The following is a 22,857-nucleotide window of genomic DNA, read 5'->3' as shown; positions in this document are numbered from 1 at the left end:
GAAGTTTCAGGGAATTCAGGATTTGACTATAAATATTTATTTTTGAGTGGGTCTAAAGATGTTAAAATGTGCATAACCTTATGTTAGATCTAATGCAACATGGATATTTTTTCTTCTCAGCAATCCGATACTGTGACAGATGCCAACTTGTAAAACCAGACCGCTGCCATCACTGTTCCGTGTGTGACAAGTAAGAACAATTTTTTAATGTTAAATAACAATTGTTAAATCTTATTAATGCAAAAGAAAATAATTATAAAATGCTTCTGCTAAATGGTAAAGAACTGAGCAATACATTTGTGCTACTTTCTTATTATTACAAAAAATTATTTGGTGTTTCGTTACAAAGACACTCTGAAAGGTATTTTTAAAGGTTTGTTTCTGCTTTTAATTTTCGTACAAGTATCAAGATGTTTACTTTTCTTTTTTTGTTTTTATTGAACAATTTCTTGGGTGAGTTCAGGGAGGTGTGATTAAATTGGTGATTTTAAATACCAGTTTTAATCATGATCTAAATCAGCAAACAGGAAATCTTGATTTAATAATTAATTTTAATCTTGTATTATATCTGCACTTTTTAGTATTTTTCTAGAGGTACTTTTCTCATTGGTAACCATTAAAACATGTTGTTTTGTAACTAAATATAGCCTTTATTATCCATTTGATACTCTTTGCTAACTTGTAGGATACACTATATCTGTATACGTTTATGTAAGCAATTATATAGTTTAATATACATTTAGTCAGATTTGTATTTTTTGATTGTAAGAAAATAGTAAATGAGCCATTTCTTGTTTTATTAGATTTTTTTTTTAACTTGTGATATGTGTCACGCTGCCTTTGGATGGAAATTGGCATTCAATTAAAAATGCACAAAGCCAGCATTTTTAATTTTTTTAATAAATAAAACTACCCTAAATGTATAGGATACATAAAAAAATCAGCTTAATCAAACTGTTTTGTATTTCAAACTGATTTATTAAACAAAAGAAGTATTGTCTTTTACTGAATTGAACAGTGATTCTGTCCACTATGTCCTTTGGGATTTTAGAACTAGTAGATCTCATCCTCACACATTGTTTTTATTCATGTATTGCAAGAGGAAAACAAGCTTTCCTGCTTTTTCAGCCTCCAGTGGGTTGCTCAACTTTGAATGAACTAGTCATTGAACTGAGCTAGTTGAATAAACTGAATTAAGATGTTATTCTCCCTGCCCCTGTCAAAAGCTAGGTTTAGCACTTCAGTAAATTTTGGTTCCACGTGCTTAGCCAGTGACTTTCACCAGTTCAATGGTTTGAATTTCTTTAAAATTGTGGCAGCAAACATGTACTGGTTGAATATTCAATTAATTTAGTTTAAATTATTTTAATAGATTATAGTAAGTTTAGGCCTTAAATGTAGGTTGTCAGTTTCAATTTTAATTTTAAATAGGTTGATTTTTAAAAAGAAAAAATGTATTGAATTTAAATTTAAAAAATCTTTCACTGATTTTTATCCACCGTAGGTAACTCACATGTAGATTAGGAGTGCTCTCATCCCTTAGAAGAAGGGTGAGAGTGTTTTAATTGTTAATGAAGAGCTTTTCTCCTGAGCGTTTTAGTTTAAATTACTGTTAACAAAATGTGGCGCTTTAAACAGTCCGAATAAAGATTACTAGCCTTCTTAAATAATCATACATCACTTCCTTGGTATCTCTGAGGTCTTAAACTTATAGTTCTCCAGTCATCCATTGTCTTCCAGAGTGGACATAACTTTTGAAGGATAAAAACCTGGATCTCCCCCCACACTAAGTTCCTCCACACTTGGATCCTGCCAGGATGAGCCTGCCTGCCCACACCTGGTGTGCCTGGCATGGAGGGCCAGGGCCCCGAGGTGTTTCTGGGGTGGACTCGGCCCTTGCACCGTGTCAGGGTTGAGTGTAGCTCATCGCTGAGTCCATGTCCTAGGAGTGGGGGGGCTGCAGGGTGATCTCCCACCTTTGTGCAGCCAGTGGCCTCTGCTCCCCACTGCCATCCTGGAGCCTCCACATTTATTTATTGACAAATATGAAATTTGCAGAATTTTAAGATATTGCGGTGCATAATTTTTATATTTTGGTGCAGAATTTCCTCAGGAGTAATTATCCTAGTGCTTAAGAGCTGTAGTCATGGACCAGACCCCGTTGTGCTAGATGCTGTACAAACGCAGAACCAAAGACAATTCCTCCCCTAAAGAGACAATAGATAAATACAGACAGACAAGGGTGTACAAGGAAAGAGACAGAATTGATCAGCATGGATAGGCAGTGGTCTCAGTACACAAGCAGCCTAACTGGTGTCAGGAATTTTGTAGGCATCACAGCAAAAGAGAGTTTAAAAAGAGTTTGAAGGAGTATTGGGGTGGCTTTGCAGCTGTTTAGAGGGTGTGCCTCCCAAGCGTGAGGAACAGCTTGAGAGAAAGCACAAATGTGCTTGTTTGAAACTTTAACAGTTGGGCACTGGAGGGCTGGCATCATAGGTTGATCTTTGTGAGCTTCTGCAACAACTTGTGGGATAATGTCAATACAAATTCATGATAATGTGCTCATATATAGTGACTTGTTAAGTTATGTAATAAAAGATGGCAAAAATATAATTTGAACCACCAACTATACTTTTCGAAGGGGGGAAAAGCCTACTTGTTCTATTGTAGGCAGGTGGTGTATAATGTGAGCAGACTTGACTATAACTGTGTATGAGATTTATTCTGAAGAAGGCTATGCAGCTGATTGTCAACCCATTTTCCTGGATATATGAAATCAGATATTTTGTAGCAATTGTATTTAGTTTAAACTCTAAACCTCCTGTTTGTTTTCCCATTATTTTAACGTATATATAATTGTTTGCTTTCTTTTAAAGATGTATTTTGAAAATGGACCATCATTGCCCTTGGTGAGTATAGTTCATACCTTTATTTCCCAAATTAGATGAGATACAGTTTTGAGGGGGTTGATGTGAAAGACATGTTTCACTATTACAAGAGACTGGAGTATATAGACCAGAAGATTCTTTCCAGCCCAATGATGAGTCTGTTATAGTTTGGCATAGTAGAGTGATGCAGTTCCCATTTTACACAGTATATATGCATTTTTTTAAACTTGGGTGAACATATATATAATAATTTAGGTACTAAAAGATTTTTTCATTCTTCATGAATTGGGAAGAAAATTATTAAGGAATAAGTAGAACCCAGTCAGGACATAGGATGGACTGATAATTGGGGCCAAAACCTTGGATTTCAAAGTTACCTTTTTCAGCTGCTCCTGAAGCCTGCTTCCTGGAGCCACTTAGTCTAGGATATGTCACGAAGGTAGCCTGAGAGGGTCCCCTACATTGCCATCTTAACCATTGTCAGATCTATAAAGGATGTAAACTCATGTCTCTAGAGGAATCGCAGACATGTTCATGTTTTGTTATAAGACATCATTAATTAATGATGGCTTGAAAGGCTGATGGAATTATTGTTTATCACTACAAACATGCTGATAATGTGTATATGTCTGGGGATTTTTTTAAAACAAAAATTAACTGGATTTAATCATATTCCTTTCCTTTTACCATTATATGTCACTTACTTAGATCTTTGAGGCAATTACCATATTGTTCCCCCCCATCCACCCCATCATCCTCAGAAATGTGGGGGAAGAGGGGCGAGGCTTTGTCTGGGGAAAAAAAACCTTTGGCTTTTCTACTGGAGTTTGAAAAGCTTCTCCCCCTTGGGATTAGAGTAGGACCATGTTTTGGGGCCTTGCTGTGGTCATCATGCTAGTCACCCCTTAAGGCTAGGAAGCAATTTTTCCCTCACTGCTGGAATGACCTGGGCATTGTGGAGATTTTCTTTTGCCTTTTTCTTAAAAGCTCAGGGACCTGGTAGGCAAGTCAGGTTATAAAATTAATTTTTGTTACAACTTGGCAGGTGCCAAGTGCAGGTAATAGGGGGGGCCCAGTTTCTGAGAACTGGAATTGGATTAGGAGAAGGCATCTCCTAATAAGGTGGGGAATGGGGTCGGCAGTCATAATGTCTGGAACAGCAAGGAGACGAACGCCTCTTCCCTGCCCTTTAATCCTTGTATGAGGAGGGCAATGGGGTCCTAGCACTGCTGCTGGCACCAGATTAATGGGATGGGGGACTGACAGCAGTCCTCCACCAGTTGGTACTGATTACAAAGGAATGATGACCTGCAATGGATGGGTTACTCTTGGACAGTTCCCAGATGTGTTCCTCAATAATTTCGAGGCCTAGTTAAAACGCATTCCTGGTGTCTTGACTTTCTACAGTGTCTGGGACAGTGTCTTTTTGTAAAATACTTAATACACTGGGGTTGAGATCTTGATATCGAGCCTCTTGCACTACTGTAATTTCAACATTTAATAATAATTTCACCAGTGCTTCTAGCAGTTGTATCTGACTTTCATGCTTACAGTACCATGTGTCACAGAAGTGGGCTACCCCAGTAGCGTAATGTTTCTAAAATAAATTGGGACATTGGTTTATAGAGCTCTTCTAGCCTTCAAACAACCCACCTATCTCTCCAAATCCATCATCAGAAGCAAGTACCCTGCAGACCAAGACACCAGCTCAAAGCAACACAAGGCCTTGCCAGAACAGATGCAAAAACCTACAGACATATCTCCACTGCTAGAATGATCAACACCCCACAACACGCCTTTTCAAGATTCATGAGTCCTACACATGTGTATCACATGTGGTGCATCTCATCCAGTGCACTAAGTGCCCCAATAACAACTATGTGGGTGAAATCAGACAATCACTAGACTCTCAAATGAATTCTCACAGGAAAGTGATGAATGACAAAAAAAACAAAAAACAAAAAAACACTATCACCTGTGGGGAACACTTTTCACTAAAAAGAAAAGGAGTACTTGTGGCACCTTAGAGACTAACAAATTATTAGAGCATAAGTTTCGTGAGCTACAGCTCACTTCATCGGATGCATTTGGTGGAACTATACGGCTAAATTCAGTGTCTTCCACCAAATCATCCGATGAAGTGAGCTGTAACTCACGAAAGCTTATGCTCAAATAAATTTGTTAGTCTCTATGGTGCCACAAGTACTCCTTTTCTTTTTGCGAATACAGACTAACATGGCTGCTACTCTGAAACTTTTCACTAAGTGATCACTCCATATCTGACCTATCAGTCCTCACCCTCAAAGGAACCTGCGCAATACTTTCAAAGATGAGCCTGGGAGCTTAAATTCATAACTTTGCTAGACACTAAAAATTACGGACTGAATAGACTCTGGATTTATGGCTTATGACAACAATCTATAATCCACTAATACTCCCCTCCTGTTCTGCGTTTCTCCCACTCCCTTCCTCTCCTCACTATGACTAGAGGAGTGTTAACAGGCCACTTCGGTTTGAATGATCCTTGAAATGTGTGTTAATTACTTATGATAAACAATCTGTTCCACTTTGTATTTAGCTGTGACTAAGGCTAAGATTTGGTCATGGTTATTTTTAGTAAAAGTTACGGACAGGTCACGGGCAGTAAACAAAAATTAATGGAAGCCATGACCTGTCTGTGACTTTTGCTGCCTCGGCTCCATGGTTCCCCCATCACCCGTGGTGGCTGGAAGCTGTGGGGTTTCCCGTCCGCCCACAGCAGCTGGGAACTGCAGGGTAACCATATTTCCCAAAGAGAAAATGGGACACCCCCACCCGCTTCCCAAGGCCTCCCCCGCCCCCTGCGTGAAGTGGTCGCCCATTGGTCGCCCTGTCGCTTGTCGCTGCTGTTACCGGAACCCTGCCAGGGCCACACTGGCTGTCAGCTCCAGCGTCCTGCAAGCCCCTGGGGCTGAAGCAGAGAATGTCACGGATGTCTCTAAAGTCATGGATTCCGTGACTTCCATGACCTCTGTGACTTAAACGTAGCATTAGCTATGACACTCTGAATACCTTTCCCAGAGCTGAAGAAAGCTCTGTGTAAGCTCAAAGCTTATCTCTCTCACTAACAGAAGTTGGTCCAATAAAAGATATTACTTCACCCACTTGTGTCTCTCATAAAATTTGCTTTCTTCTACAATGTTAATTCTCAGTGCTGAATAAATTGTTCAACCCTTATAAGCACAACTAGATTCTTGTCACGGAAAATGCTATTTCCATTGATGTTATCTTCAGAGTCTCGGAGGGTTTTCAATGTCTAATTAGAAATCAATCCATTATAAGGTTCACAAAAATGTAGTTTTTTCTAAACTTAATTTGCCATGTGTTATCTAAGGCAGGACCCAAATTTTCATGTGAATTTAGAAGTCAAATTAGAAACCCATTGCCTCAAGCTACATACTGCAAAAGTAAGCACTCATTTTGACACACAAAGGGCAGTTAACAGATCTATTTATTCAGACCATAGGCTTTTAGGAATACAAACTAATTTCCTTTCAGTAGAGTTGGCTTTGTTTACCAATTTGAAGATGTTCTCTATCCAAATTGATAGATTTTTGTATAGGGCAGACATATCGGACTCAAAGCAAGTCTCTTTCACTCTTTCTTTTTAATCCAATAACCCTGAGCCAAATGAGGCAGGTAGAGGATAGAGTGAATGCTGGTAGTGTATTGATGAATTTCAAAGGACATTTTATGAAATCCATAATACAGATTTGTACTTAACTTGTTGAAGTCCTAGAAGCCCTGAACCGCCTTGTTTCCACTCCGTTAAAGAATACCTCTTTAAAATCCTTTACCAATTCAGTTTAAATGATCACTATATCCTTTCCCTAGGAAGTACCTGCACTGGACATCCGCTCCACATTTACATAACAAGTTGCAACATAATAGCCTAACTCCTCTTTCATGTTTACCCCAACTAAGCCCCCAGAACCCACTGTGGGGAAAGCAAACCTCCCCCCATACTTCATCTTGGACAGTCCTGGCAGTGAGGGAAAATTCCTTCCCAGCCCCTGGATAAAGGAGTGACTAGAGCAGTGCCCACAGCAGATTTTGACACAACCTGGTATGGTCAACACAACCTGGTATGTCACCACTCTAGTTGCTGCTCTGCCCGGTCCAGGTAAAAGAGGGTTTTTCCTGCACTGGAATGGAGCCGCAGCAGAAAGTCATTTTCTGGTGTTCTAGCCCTTAAAGGGGCACACACATTTTCCAACAAGCCAACACAGCCACCACCGCTTAATTGCTGTGAGGTCACTCTTCAAAATAAGTTAGGAATATTGCTTTTCCATTAAGCTAGTCAGTTGGGCTAAGAGTCGGCCAAAAGATTAAGCTGACTCTTGCCTTTGTTTTGAAGGAGTATAGCTTGTCTATGTTGTGTGCATTAACCCACCAGTAGTCGTGCACTAACTGGCTGTGTGGACCCTGCTGGCTTGTACTAAATGCTTGCACTAGGGAGCTTAGTGTGTGCCAGCAGAGTCCACATGGCTGGTTAGTGTGAAACATGCTGATGCACATGAGAAGTTAACACCCAAGCCTGGTGCACACTAACCCACTGTGTAGACAAGCTCTTTGAATGATTTCTTTGTAGCTTGCCGCTTTAGAGTTCCACCTTAAGTTTCTCTATCATACAACCTATGTTATACTCCATTTATTTAGCTTATTTCCCCTTTACACATTAATAGAGTTCCTGCCATCTTTAACTAATTAGATAACAGGGAGGTTTTAATGTCTAGTTGGGGAAACAGTAATCCACAAAACCACACATGCACACTTAATGGAAGGTTGGAGAACTCAGGTGTCTCTGAATTCTATTCTATGGCCTACTGCAGTGCCTGTTTGCCTAAAATCAAAACCGTCCTTTGCATTCCTTATTAGTAATAAACTTCATTTAGCATTGACCAAATAGTTATCCAGACTCAAAATCAACCTGGCCCATGTTCCCTATAAGATGCAGCCAGCCTTCACCAATGATGGTTTAGGTCAGGAACACTTCAGGAAATCTGCTGCAGCAGAATCCTCCTTTGCTTCTTTGAAGACTACAGAAATGGTTATCTTTTGCATTGTAAAAAGAAGGTTTTTTTTTCTTGGTGTTATCTGTTTTAAAAGACAGTCTTTGTTTATTAATTGAGTCATTTCAAATTTCAGCACCTCATAAGCTTGATTATTTGTCGCTTTGAATTAAATATTCTTTCAGGCTTAAGAGCTTTTCACTTTGTCTCCTTGTTTGAGGTTAGGATTCTCTATTTAATCCTTTCTTTCATAGGTTAAGGATTGTGATTCCAAAATCCTGACCCTTTTAAACAATTTTAGTCTTGTTCAAAATACGTGCAACTACAGTTATGAGATTGTAAATGTAGTGTCCCTTCATTCCAGTTAGTAATGGCTTGATATTGCTTCCAGTTTACCCATCTCAATAATCTGATTATCTTGTATTAGTTAGTTTAAATGTTTAAGACATCCATATGTTAATTTGTCAAAAATATTCCTTTCAAATTAGGCCCTTTCTATGCCTGATTTCAGCCTGAGGATTTTTGTAGAAATTGAGAGAGCGTGGGGAGGACTTGTGGAAGTTCTTTAAAATACTACTTTGGAGTCCAAAAGCAAACAGCTGCTTGTCTCGTCATCTGTATTAAATACTTTTTTTTAAAGTAATGTCTTAATGAAAAATTTCATAGACAGTTTATGGTACTAGAGATATATACAGGAAGCTACTACTTTGTTTACAGATTTATGCTAAAATTATTTTACAGTAAATGAGTATATTAAAAATTAGACTAAATCACATTAAATAAAGATTATTAAAATGTATTTGTTTTCATTCAGTTTTTCATGTACTTATTTTTGTTGTTGCCAGGGTGAACAATTGCGTTGGATTCTCCAAGTACAAATTTTTCCTTCTTTTCTTGGCTTATTCTCTATTGTACTGCATTTTCATTGCTGCAACGGATTTACAGTATTTTATCAAATTCTGGACAGTAAGTACTTACCTTTAACCCATATCTTATTTGTAAAGTGTGGTTCTGTAAATGTAAAAGCCTCAGATCTGTGTGTTCAGAGCTATATATTTAGCAAGTGTATACATATGTCTCCTTTTGAGTTGTAAAATATCAATACATATAGTCACATTAACTCATTTGTTTAGTTTTTAATTTGTAGTCTTGTTCATATAAAACATGAACTTTCCTTCCACAGGCTACAGTCTTCTCTTAAAAACTGAAAGTTTTCCTGAGTGGTGGTGATATGTCAAACATTGTGATGAGGAAGAAAGTGAAATGAATAGATTTTAACAGGTTTCAGAGTAGCAGCCGTGTTAGTCTGTATTCGCAAAAAAGAAAGCGAGTATTTGTGGCACCTTAGAGACTAACAAATTTATTTGAGCATAAGCTTTCGTGAGCTACAGCTCACTTCATCGGATGCATTCGGTGGAAAATACAGTGGGGAGATTTACACACCACACACACACAACATGAAACAATGGATTTTATCATACACACTGTAAGGAGAGTGATCACTTAAGATGAGCTATTACCAGCAGGAAGAAGGGGGGAAGGAGGAAAACCTTTGTGGTGATAATCAAGGTGGGCCATTTCCAGCAGTTAACAAGAACGTCTGAGGAACAGTGGGGGTGAGGTGGGGGAGAAATAACATGGGGAAATAGTTTTTATTTTATGTAATGACTCATCCACTCCAGTCACTATTCAAGCCTAAGTTAATTGTATCCAGTTTGCAAAATAATTAATTTAAATTAAAAAAAAATTAATTGCTTACAGACAGCCCCCAACCTGAAGCAAATACTCACCAGCAACCACACACCACACAACAGAACCACTAACCCAGGAACCTATCCTTGCAGCAAAGCTGTGCCAACTCTGTCCACATATCTATTCAGGGACACCATCATAGGGCCTAATCACATCAGCCACACTATCAGAGCTGCGCATCTACCAATGTGATATATGCCATCTTGTGCCAGCAATGCCCCTCTGCCATGTACATTGGTCAAACTGGACAGTCTCTACGTAAAAAAATAAATGGACACAAATCAGATTTCAAGAATTATAACATTCAAAAACCAGTCGGAGAACACTTCAATCTCTCCGGTCACTCGATTACAGACCTGAGAGTGGCTATCCTTCAACAAAAATCTTCAAAACAGACTCCAATGAGAGACTGCTGAATTGGAATTAATTACAAACTGATACAATTAACTTAGGCTTGAATAGACACTGGGAGTGGATGAGTCATTACATAAAATAAAACTATTTCCCCATGTTATTTCTCCCCCCCACCCCACCCCCCTCTGTTCCTCAGACGTTCTTGTTAATTGCTGGAAATGGCCCACCTTGATTATCACCACAAAAGGTTTCCTCCTTTTCCCCCCTCCTTCCTGCTGGTAATAGCTCATCTTAAGTGATCCCTCTCCTTACAGTGTGTATGATAAAACCCATTGTTTCATGTTCTCTGTGTGTGTGTATATAAACCTCCCCACTGTATTTTCCACCGAATGCATCCGATGAAGTGAGCTGTAGCTCATGAAAGCTTATGCTCAAATAAATTTGTTAGTCTCTAAGGTGCCACAAGTACTCCTTGAATAGATTTTAGTTTCTGTGTGTCTTTACACTTCCAAGATGATGACAATAAAATTGTTCAATGTATGAAAAGCAGAAAGAGAGACTATGGAAAAGAGGCTATAAGAAATATATAACTCTGTAACTTTTGGTCACTAAGTTACAAATTTAAGCTGGGCCTCAGCAGTTGACTCTGATTTTGTGTTCATATATGTGCCATATCATAAGCACAAACAAAGGCATGTCGACACAGCAACTAGACGCCTGTGGCTGGCCAGTGCCAGCCAAGTTGCACTTGCGGGACTCAGGCTGCGGGCTGTTCCATTGCAGTGTAGACTTCTGGGACTTGGGCTGGAACCCAATCTCTGGGACCTTCCCACCTCGCAGGGTCCTGGAGTCTGGCTCCACCTGAGCCAAGAAATCTACACAGCAATGAAACAGGCCCGCAGCATGAGCCCCGCGAGTGTGAGTAGACAGGCATTGGCCAGCCACGGTTGCCTAATTCCTGTTTAAACATACCCTAAGAGTCCTCAGGAGCAAAACTGAATATGCTTTTGGATGTCAGATAGTTGACTTGCTTCCGAACAGGTTGGTGGGTATATGTTGTTCAGTGGTAACAGAACACCTCTAGTATATTTCAAGTATAAGACCCATCAGCTGTGCACACATAACTTTAATTTAAGTTCATGGGACATGCAAATCAATCATGTTTTAATGGTTACCAATAAATGAGAATCAACTCCACATTAGGAAGGTAACTAAAGTAATGCAAAACAAGATTAAACTCAAGGTTTCTGACTTGTTGATTTTAAATCATAATTAAAATTGATGAAATAAATCACTTTGATTTAAATCAGTCCACTAGGCCTGCGTATGAAAATGTCCTGCTTACTGTCGTCTGAATGTACAGCAAAGTTCTTAGATTTGTAACAGTGCTGTTTTCCTTGTGAACTATACATCAGTCATTCTGACAGAGTTAGTTTCACAAGTTGGTTATTTTAAATATAAAAGGCTCTACTCTAAAAGCCACTTCAGTGTGTAATTGAGATTCAAATGAGTTTAAAGAACTTCTGTTGTTGTCAGTATTTACAGTAACTCCTCATTTAACGAATGTCCTCCTGGTTAATGTTGTTACATTGCTGCTCTATTAGAGAACATGCTCCTTTAAAGTTGCACAATGTTCCCTTATAATGTGGTTTGGCTGCCTGCTTTGTCCTCTCCTTGCAGGATTCTCTGGAAGAGCAGCCCATCCTCGTGGGGGCTTGGAACTAGGGTGGGCCGACAGCCCCCCTATCAGCTCTCCTCCACCCCAGGGCAGCACCTTCCCACCCACCAGCGGTGGATCAGCACCTCCCTCCTCATGCCTCCTGCCCACTGCAATGCACTGTTTGCGGCATTCAGGAGGCTGAGGGGACAGGAGGAATGAGGATGCGACATGCTTGGGGGAGGGACTGGAGCGGGAGCGGGAAGAGGCAGGGCAGGAGTGGGGCCTTGGGGGGAAAGGGTGGAGTGGGGGCAGGCCTGGGGCAGAGCCAGGGGTTGAGCACCCTCCTGCAAAATCGGCGCCTGTACTTGTACCTGAGTCACAATGGAGAAAGCTTCCACTGCTGCTGCTCAATGTGCTTCCTAGCCTAACATGGCACCTTCAGCCTCCTTGCCCATCTCATTGTCGGCAATAGGCTGTGTCCGTGTGGGGTAAGTCGGGGCACCTCCCAACTACTATATGTTTGTAATCACACTCCACATGCACACTACCCCCCAGTGATCCACCATCGCTTTATGGCCCAGCTGCTGCCCTCCTCCCTGCTCGGGAATAGAGCACTACACCAAGCTCTTGCAGAGGCTTTGCCCGAGGCCACCAGCTGCCTCCAGAGCAGCTGCGGGGGGTGCACAGCGGCAGCCCCACCTTGACGTCTTGCGCCTGAATACACATCGTCCATCTGCTCACCGCCCCTTCGCGAGAGTGGGGTAAGAACACGGGGCGGCAGCCCACCCAAAGCAAGTTCATAGCGTTCCAGCGTCTGCTTTCGCTCTAGCAAGTGGGGAGAAGTGGTGTAGGGATGCACAGAACTTGGCCATGATCTCATGAAAGTCTGCAAAATCCACGGGAGCTTTGCTATACACGTCAGTGCAGCTGCATCTCTCTGCCCCTGCTTGCACACAGCAGCAAATGTTGTTTTCCTCCTCTTACACAGTGACAACTACATTGGCTGCAGTGCTGCCCCAGTGTTGAGTGCATGGTTACTATGGAGGTACAGCAGGGCCGGTTTGTCCAGGGCACCCTGGAAGATGGGTCTTTGGTTCTCCAGCAGGGCTCTTGTGAAGTAAGAACCTGCAGGTGAAACTGATTCCATAACTAGTTCTAGCCTAAACCCACAGGGCTTCCAGAATGGAGAATGACATGGGTTTTCCAGATTCTTTCCCTTTCAGTAGTTGGTTGATTGCTGTATGACCCCAGTCACTCCAGGCTGAAGGGAGTGAAGAGTAGCACGTGCATGTGCTGTCCGGAGGAGTATCACGCAGCATCATGAGTCACAAACATCCAGCAAGTGATAGTGGAGTGCCTAGCAGTAGGAAAACCATTAGTTAGGGTACTACATTAGACATTTTAAGGCCTTTTGATGCAGGCAAGCATGCAGTAGGCATTGGCATTGCTCTAGGTCTACTCCAACCAGAGAACAATTTGGAGTAATGCCGACAAGATCAGGGATAGTGCTCGGTGTGTAATACCGCGTAGTGCTACTACAATAAGTCGATCAAGAAGTTGTTTGCCAGAAAACATGGAGCGTCTTCTCTCAGTGTGGATAGAGGACCAAAACCAATTGGAACATACCTCTAAATTTGCTACTCATACAAGCTAAGGCAAAAGTTTGTATGACAATTTTGAAGAAGACCAAGGTGAAGGATCACAGACAGAGACGTCATGGCAAGTAGGGGATGGTTTGATCAGTTCAAGAGGCGCTTCCACCTGCATAACATCAAGATGTCTGGTGAGGGTGGCTAGGCCGATACTGCAGCAGCTAAAAATTCCCAGACTATCTCAAGAAAAAATAATTGAGGACAGCAGCTATTCCCCTAAGCAAGTCTTCAGTGTCAATGAAACAGGCCATCTCCTGAAAGAGGAGGCCTGAGCGGACTTGCATTCCAGAGGAGAAGACAGCGCCAGGATTTAAAGTAGCTAAAGGCCAGCTAACCTTGCTTCTAGGTGGTAATGCTGCTGGAGACATGAAGATGAACTGCTGACAGTGTACCAATCCGAAAAACCATGAGCTCTCAAGGGATTTTCAAAGGAACACCTTCTGGTCATTTGGAGATCCAATAAGAAGGCATGGATAACTGGAGCTATTTTTTCAGAATGGCTGATTCTCCATGCTGTCCCTGCATGGAAGGAATACTGTGCCAAGGAAAATCCTGATTTCAAGATTTTATTGCTTATTGATAATTGCACTGGCTCATCCAATCAACCTGGACCGACCTGTGTGAAAACATCCACATTGTCTTTCTGCCACCTAATACCACATCACTCATCCACCCATTGACCAAGGATCCATCGCTGCATTGAAGGCATTTTACTTATGCTGTACTTTCAATCAGCTCATCAGAGGCACGATGGGGAAGGCAAACCTACGATTCGGCAATTTTGGCATGACTACAACATCCTCAAGTGCATCAATAACATCAGTGAGTCTTGGGCTGAAGTTACTCAGGCATGCATAAATGGTATGTGGGGGAAAGTTGTGGCCTGAATATGTCAGTGACTTAAAAGGATTTTAAAATGTTGTCCCCGCTATGAAGAAAGATATCCTCGGCTTGGCCAAGAAAACTGGTTTTGATGAGGTGGAAGAAGCCGACGTTACACAACTTCTGAATTACACGGAGAAGAGCTAACCAAGGAAGATCTTATGCAACTAGAGGGGATGAGAGCAAAGAAAAAAGAGGGCCAAGAAGGAAAAGAAGAACCAACCCGTCAGAATTTGACTGCCAAATGTCTTTTTGAAGCTTTCCAAATGATTGAAGCTGGCTTGAAAATTCTCAGTGATGACGATCCTGACAGGGAATGCAGCTCCAAAGTGATTAGGGCAGTTGGTCATGTAATGACTTGCTATAAAGAAATTTACCAAGGGAGAAAAAAAGAAAAGAAAACAAAAATCTCTAGATGTGTTTTTTTCGAGTTGGGAAAGTTCAGCAAGAGGAGCAGCCACAAGATACACCCTCTTCCACCTTCTGACTCCACCACCTCAACCAAAGCTTCACAATCATCATTGCTGTGTACAGTATTAAATTGTTTAAAATTGTTTAAAACTTGTACTGTATATGTATATAATGTCTTGTGTCTGACGAAAAAAACTTCCTTGGAACCTAACCCCCTCCCCCCCATATACATTAATTCTTATGGGGAAATTGGATTTGCTTATCATTTTGCTTAAAGTTGCATTTTTCAGGAACATAACTACAGCGTTAAGTGAGAGAGTTGCTGTATATTCTCTCTTTAAAAGGCCAAATTCTGCTCTAATTCATGCCCCTTGAAAGAACATGGGGGGTGGAATGTGGCCCTTTCTCTCTAAAGGGACTATACTACTTTCCTGAGAGATGCAGTTGCACAGAGGTGTGTGAGTCAATGCAGAACTTGACTCAGAATCTTGGTTGAGTGGATATTATTAATATGGCCAAAGGAGTAGTTATTTTTCCTGCCTTAACATTTGGTTTTCTTTCCTTCTTATAGAATGGCCTTCCTGATACTCAAGCCAAATTCCATATCATGTTTTTATTCTTTGCTGCAGCCATGTTTTCAGTCAGTTTATCCTCTTTTTGGTTATCATTGTTGGCTAGTCAGCAAGAATAAATCTACATTAGGTAAGTAATGTCATAGTGTACCTTGCCATCAATGAGTATTATTACCTTTGTGATTATTCCAGTCATATCAAGCTGTTGATATCACATAATGAATCACACAGAAAAGATGGATTTTAAAGGACTCTCTGCTTTCTTAGTAATAAATGAGCGCAGAGATACTCAAGATGATGGTACCACAGTGTAAAGCCCTAACTATATTAAAAGTATAATTAGTTACAGCATGGCTAAAACTGGTAGCCTGGATGAGGCCTAACTGTGTCTCCATTACCTGGTAACAGATTTGGTCACATCCATGTTTGGCAACATCCATAACTGCATCAGGGTCCCTGACTCCATAATAGTTGTAGGATACATGGATCCTAAAAAATGTGTCTTGCTACATCTACACTACGAGCTAGAGGTGTGGTTCCTCTGCTTGTGTACATATACTTGCACTAGCTCTCATCATAGCCTGGTGTAGACATAGCCTATGTAGTTACTCACCTTCTCTCTCTGTTGTTAGTTCGTTATGTCAGTCAGTGATATGATAGCAACAAGTTCTAGATCGCTAAACACTCTTTCTCATGATGCACCTGATTTGAGGCAGGGGAGTGGAAGAATTAGATCTGGGGGTTTTCCTCCTGCTAATGCAGATATTAACAGTTGTAGGGGAGTCTGTGCATGCTTCAAACCCATTCCTTCTAGTGTTTCTTTCACAGTATCCCAGGAAATCTAACGTCAGTTTAGAAATTAATAACAAGTGCAGAAAGCGATTCAAATTCAAATTGGTAATGAGAGAAGAAATATGAGTCAGATTATTTAAAAGCCATTAATAAAATAAGTAGAATACTTATTTTTAATACCATAAACTGCACGCATGAAGATTTGTGAGTTCATAAACAAGCATATGCTATTTTAGTAAAAAGAAAAGGAGTACTTGTGGCACCCTAGAGACTAACAAATTTATTTGAGCATAAGCTTTCGTGAGCTACAGCTCACTTCATCGGATGCATTCAGTGGATAAATGCCAAATAAATAAATGTGTTGGTCTCTAAGGTGCCACAAGTACTCCTTTTCTTTTTGCGAATACAGACTAACACAGCTGCTACTCTGAAACCTGTCGCTATTTTAGTCTAAGGGAACTGGCATATAAAGCTACAAAATTAAATCTCTGCAATGTCCCAGGCTGGGCCTTGTGTACTGGTAGTAAACTTTGTACGAGGAAATGATTGGCTTATTCCATAAGGCCAGTAAGGGAAAGACCAAGCTACAAGAGTTACATGGTGGAAGGAGAACTCCTGTGAATGTGCTCTCTGGATCAGACACACGGCAGCTCCTTGCGCTAGACTTAACTGTCTCTTCTCTTCCTATTGTCAGTGCAGTAATTTCCCTACAGAACCCTAAAAGGGTAAATGAAGATCTCAGGCCCTTATAAAAAGTCTGAGGAGTAAAAGGGGACATCTCACATCCACCAGGTGGTGAGGGAAATCCGAATGTCAAAGTGGGTGGCTTCTTTCTTTTTCTCCCTTTGTAGTTGTTAGATTTGAGAATGGGTTGAAAAATTTCCTTAGTGAGGCCTCTTTTACCTTGCTGGACTTTGCTATGTGGCAGTTACATGGGGAAACCTCTTTATACCACACAACTCCCTGGCTCACTGAATCTGTCAGACAAAGGAAACTCCTGCCTCCTCCCCAGCAGTAGGCGGCGTTCTCTAGATATCAATATCAGAAGGATAGCCTGTTAGTCTGGATCTGTAAAAGCGGCAAAGAGTCTTCTAGCACCTTATAGACTAATAGACGTATAGGAGCATAAGCTTTCGTGGTGAATACCCACTTTGTCGGATGCATGTGACGAAATGGATATTCACCCACAAAAGCTTATGCTCCAGTACATCTGTTAGTCTATAAGGTGCCACAGGACTCTGCCACTTCTCTAAATATGGCAGTTGGGCACTAATACCATGTCTTCATCTTTCAAAAGGAAGTAGTTTTGGAGGCTGCATGATATCTGAACTGGCATTATGCAGCCCCCACCGAAAGGAAATATTGCATAGCCAAAACCAATAAGCCTGTTACCAGCCTAATTATCTAAAAATCAGTGGGTGTAATTAAAAATGTATTTAGGCAGGAAATATGACAAACCTATCTCATTTTCTAGAGGCATTCAGAGCACCTATATTTCGTCATGGAACAGACAAGAATGGTTTTAGCTTGGGCTTCAGCAAAAATCTAAGACAGGTGTTTGGTGATGAGAAGAAATATTGGCTGCTCCCTGTATTTACAAGGTATGCTTGGAAGAAAAATACTGTCTTTTAATTCATGAGATATGGATATCAGAAAGTAGTCAGCAATACTTTTTTTTACACCAAATCATGTGAAAAAGCAGGTGCTTTGAAATTAGGAATTGCAAAATAAATATTGAAGTATTGTTTATTTTGTTTAAGTGCTACACTGATTCTAACTTCTTTTTCTCTGTATCTAGGAGATGGTTGCTCCTTCCCAACTTGTCTTGTTAACCAAGATCCTGAACAAGTTTCCACGCCTGTTGGACTTAATTCAACAATGAAAAAGTATGTCTGTTTGTCTGCCTTAAGTTTGTCATTTACCTGTCATACTGTGAATTTCTCCACTTTTCATTTGCTTACTATTTTAGGCAGCTGTCACTAATGCAGTCATATATATGTGCATTTAAAAAGTATCCTACTAAGAACAATTTAGACATCTATATTAAGTTCTTTTAATTCAGCTGATTTCTCAGTTCCATACCTTCATCATTTTAAACCTGGTAAAGCAATCTCCCTAACATGCCATATGAATAATACTGCTGAATGTGGGAGCAATACATTCTATTTCCTTTTTATCAGCTGTGTTTCTTGTCTCAGTTTAGCTGTTCCCAACTCCTGAATTTTGACAGTATGTCTATCTAGCCACAACAAATCATATTTTACAAGCTACTAAACAGGTAATTGGTGAGCCTGTTTGAGATATTCCCAAATTAAGTTCCAAGTTTTTCAGTATAGGAGCTGTTTCTTTTTATATTCTGTGCTGCATCTTGCAAAGGGACCCCGATCTTCAGTGTGCTTGTGGGGCAATGTGCAATACAAATGATAACATTCCAAAAATATCAGTCTCTTTTACTTCTGTATTACTCTTAGCCTTTACCAATGGGGATTCCAAATTGTCAGTCTCTCGTGTCAGATTCACTCATATTAGATGCCACTATCAATCCTAGTGATAGTACTTTCACAGCTGCAATCATTTCAGAACCGTGTAAAGGATTTATGCCTCTTACCTAGGTATGTATGGCTATATAGTAGCTCATGTCTAACAATGTGTGCACAATTTTTTAGCAATTTCTTGTGTAACTGAAAGTGTGCCTGATACTTTTTGTTAATGTTGGCAGAGATCAGTAGAAGGTGATCAAGCTGCATTCAGTCAGTAATCTAACATAAATGATAAATCCAAATCGAATTGTATTTCTTATCAATATACCATTATAGTCTTACAACCTGACCTACTATTTTTACACGACATGAAATGTTGTCTAGCTCTTCAACTTTAGAAAAATGGAAAAAACTTTCCTAAATATGTAGCAATAATATATAAAATCACTATTAATGTTGTTTACTAATTGCAGTAGCACTCCTGGCCATGGCTATTAGACACTTTAATTACAAGATTCAATCACAAAGCAATAACAGAAGAGATTATAAAGATTAGAAATTTTTTAGAAATCAAGTATATCTGAATTTGGCTCATCATCTTTATTAATTACTTTGTCTAAAAATGAGAGGCTTGAGAGAGCTTGATATTTGGTGAGACTGTTAATGTTCAAACATGAGTTCTTGAGCAGGGGCTTGCCCACAGCTTCTTTAAGTGTGTCTGGCAGCTTGGCTTTCCAAAGGCTAATTTTAGTCAGTATAATCCTGTCTGTTCACTGACTTCAGTAAGGATACAGAATCATTGAATGTAGGCTAGAAGAGACTTTGAGAGGTCATCTAGTCCATCCTCCCACATTGAACAGGACCAAGTATATCTAGAGAGTCCCCTGATAGGTGTTGTCTAACTTGGTCACAGAAACCTCCAGTGATAGGGATTCACAACCTCCTTGGGAAGCCTGTGCCAGTTTAACTATCCTTAAAGTTTTTCCTAATATCTACTCCTCCTGTTAATACACCCCCAGAATATTCCTTTTTGAACTCATCATATTGTTGGCTTATACTCAATTTGATCTCACTATTACTGTCAGATCCTTTCAGTGGTACTATTCCCCCTTTTCTAGTTGTGCATTGATTTTTCTTAAGTGTAGTACTTTGCACTTGTCTTTATTGAATTTCATCTTATTTCAGAATAATTCTCAATTGTCACGGTAATCTGGTCATCCTAAAGTGCTTTACAACCCTCAGAGCATAGTGTCATCCACAGATTTATAAACATACTCTCCACACTGTTATCCAATCATTTATGAAAATATCGAATAGTACCAGACCTAAGGCAGACCCCATTAGATACATCCTCCAGTTTGACAGTGAACCATTGATACCGATCTACCAACGCCTCCCCTCTCTTTTTGATTTGGTTTTTCAACCAGCTGCAGCCACCTTAGTAACTTCATCTATCATATTCCCTAGTTTTGCTTATGAAACTTGTCATGTCGACTGTTCAAAGGCCTTACTACATCAAGATAGATCATAACTACTACCTTTTCCCCCTATCCACTAGGCCAATAACTCTGTCAAGACACGGTTGGTTGGTTTGGTAATTTGTTCAGCCGAATCCATGTTGGCATTACTTATCACCTGATTATCCTCTACAATTGAGTGTTTTAATAATATGTTTCCACTATCTTTCCAGGTATCAGAGTAGCCGCCGTGTTAGTCTGTATTTGCAAAAAGAAAGGATACTGTGGCACCTTAGAGCTAACAAATTTATTTGAGCATAACTTTCGTGAGCTACAGCTCACTTCATCGATGCACCTTTCAGATAGTATCTTTCCAGAAATTTGAAATTATGCTGCTGGTATATAATTTGCCAAGACCCTCTTTTTAAAGATAAATACTATGTGTGGCCTTCTCCAGTCCTCTAGGACCTAACTTTTCCTCTGAGTTCTTTAAGATATCACTAGTGGTTCTGAGATTGCTTTAGCTAGTTCCTTAAGTACACAGTGAATTTGTCAGGCCCTGCAATTTGAATACATTTAAGCTAGCTTAATAGCCTTGTTCTTTTCCTGTTCTCCGCTTGTGTTCCTTCCCTCTTGTTCTTAATACTAATTATATTTAAGCAGCTGGTCACAATTAACCGTCGTGAAGAGTGAGCAAAGGCATTGCACACATCAATATCTGTGGTGCCTGTTGTTAGCTCTCCTTCCCCATCAAGTAGTTGATCTACATTTTCCTTTGTCTCTCTCTTGCTCCTAAGTGTATAAACCTCTTTGTGTTGGCTTTTTTGTCCCTTGCGAGGTGTACCTCATTTGTGCCTTATCTTACATACTTGTGCTGTCCTTTTGTACTCCTCTTTAGCAATTTGTCTATGCTTCCACTTTTTCTAGGATTCTTTTTTATTTTTCAGGTCATTAAAGAGCTCCTGGTAGAGTCGTATTGGTTTCTTGCTATTCTTCCTTCTCTCCTTTCCACTGAGATAGTTTTACTACTGTGTCTTTAATATTGCCTCTTTGAAAAACAGCCAGCTCGCCTGAACTCGTTAGATTTCTTCCCCTGAACCTTACATATTACCAGTTCTCTGAATTTGTTAAGTCTGCTTATTGAAATCCATGTCCTTATTTTGCTGCTCTCACTCTTTTTCCTTCCCTAGATTCATGAAATTTATCATTTCACAATCACTGTCCCCAAGGTGCCTTTTACCTTCAGATTCACAGCCAATTCCTCTCTTTGTCCAATCAATCTAAATTGATGCTACCCCACCGTCACCTTCTGAAACAAGAATTGTCCCCAGTGCATTCGAAGACTTATTTGGACATTTTTTGTTTTGCTGTATTACTTTTTTAACAGATGACTGTATTAAGTCCCCCATTTTACCACGTCTTGTGTTTTTTGATATTTTGTTACTTGTTCTAGAAATGCCCTATCCATCACCATCTCCTGATTTGTGTCTTTCGGAGATCCCTACCACAATATTGCCCCTGTTTTTTCCCCCTTTTTCTTCACCAAGAGACTTTCAACTGTTTTGCCACTCACCTCCTTCTGGTACTCAGAACAAATGAACACGTTTTCGATTACGTTGCAACACCTCCTGAACAAGCTGTACCCTTCCATCCCATGTTGCAGTCATAAGATTTATCCCATCAAGTCTCTGATGTGACTCCCTAGCATATTCAAACATTCAAATCAGAACTGGATAAAATCACTGAGTACACATTTGATCTCTTCTGTTTCAATGCTATTTCTACACAACAAGACTGGCCAAATCAAAGTGATCTTATTTGAGAAATAAATTCACAGCTCCTCGTGCAAGAAACTCTTAATTTTTGCTGCTTTCTAAGACAGATTGTGTTGATCCAACTATCTACAACACAGAACAGTTGTTCTTGCTGGGATTTTGCAGACACTATTGCTGAAGAGGAAAAAAACTTTTCACCTCAACCACTGCCATGGCAAAAGGAATGCACTAGCTCTCTGAGGCAGATGACTAGGCTGAAGTATTCTGTCAAATAAAGCAGTTGTGTTTTAATTCTATAATATTTTCTCCAATAAACACTTTATTTTCACCGATCATTTTTTATAATTATTACCTATAGAAAACATACTAGTTAAAAGCCTAATCAAGGAAACATGATTATATTATTCTAGTGTAGGCATTTGTGGCACTTGATACACATAAAAGGAGTGGATACTGATTTAATTGTAATACCTAGTTAATTAGGTATGCATCTTTCATTAATAAAAAACTGCTCATATAATTCTCCTTGCACTATGCTGAACAGCAAGAAAATAGATGACCATAGGAGGTGGATTAGACTGGGCAGAGATCCTCTTCTCACTGTTCTCCATGGGTACGTCTGTACAGCAGCTGGGAGGTGCAACTCCTGTCTTAGGTAGACATATAGGACTAGCTCTGCTAGAGCTAGCACTTAAAAACATCACTGTGGCCACAGCAGGTTGGTGGCAGCTCGAGCTAGCTGCTCAACTATGGTCCCATCTTAGCCCCTGGATACGTTTTGGCACTAGCCCAAGCTGCTGCCTGTGCCATCATGGTCCCGCTGCTAGTTTTGGGACTAGTTCAGCAGAGCTAGCTTGTACACCATACCCAAGTTGGGAATTACACTTCCAGTTAGTGTGTAGACATACTCTGTGAGGTCGGAGGATAGAGGACATAGAAATGCTATAGCACGTGTGCTGTTAGATTGGGCTGCTGGTATAAGACATCGGTTACATTTAGCTGAAGGACTTGGCATTTTTTTCAGCTATAAATGAAATGTGATCGTTATTTTGAACTCACTGTCTTTAGGTGGGTTTGGAGTTAGTAAAAACATGTTAACCAGTCCCTAACAAAAACCAAAGAACAAAGGTA

At 40.2% G+C, this 22,857-nt stretch overlaps 2 protein-coding genes across 2 annotated transcripts in view; one reads left to right on the top strand and one right to left on the bottom strand.

Moving 5' to 3' along the window:
• Window positions 1-22,857, bottom strand: part of CNOT7 (CCR4-NOT transcription complex subunit 7) — a 117,427-nt gene that overhangs the window by 35,654 nt on the left and 58,916 nt on the right. The window lies entirely within an intron of this gene.
• Window positions 1-22,857, top strand: part of ZDHHC2 (zinc finger DHHC-type palmitoyltransferase 2) — a 77,026-nt gene that overhangs the window by 45,855 nt on the left and 8,314 nt on the right. Inside the window, 7 exon segments of the mRNA XM_038398881.2 lie at window positions 121-190; window positions 2,877-2,909; window positions 8,785-8,905; window positions 15,222-15,301; window positions 15,303-15,352; window positions 17,489-17,615; window positions 17,808-17,900. Of these exon segments, the coding sequence (XP_038254809.1) occupies window positions 121-190; window positions 2,877-2,909; window positions 8,785-8,905; window positions 15,222-15,301; window positions 15,303-15,352; window positions 17,489-17,615; window positions 17,808-17,900 (574 nt within the window).

This window comes from Dermochelys coriacea, chromosome 4 (genome assembly GCF_009764565.3).
Source record: "Dermochelys coriacea isolate rDerCor1 chromosome 4, rDerCor1.pri.v4, whole genome shotgun sequence".
Lineage (NCBI taxonomy): Eukaryota > Metazoa > Chordata > Testudines > Dermochelyidae > Dermochelys > Dermochelys coriacea.
This window is presented reverse-complemented; position numbering and strand designations above follow the sequence as displayed.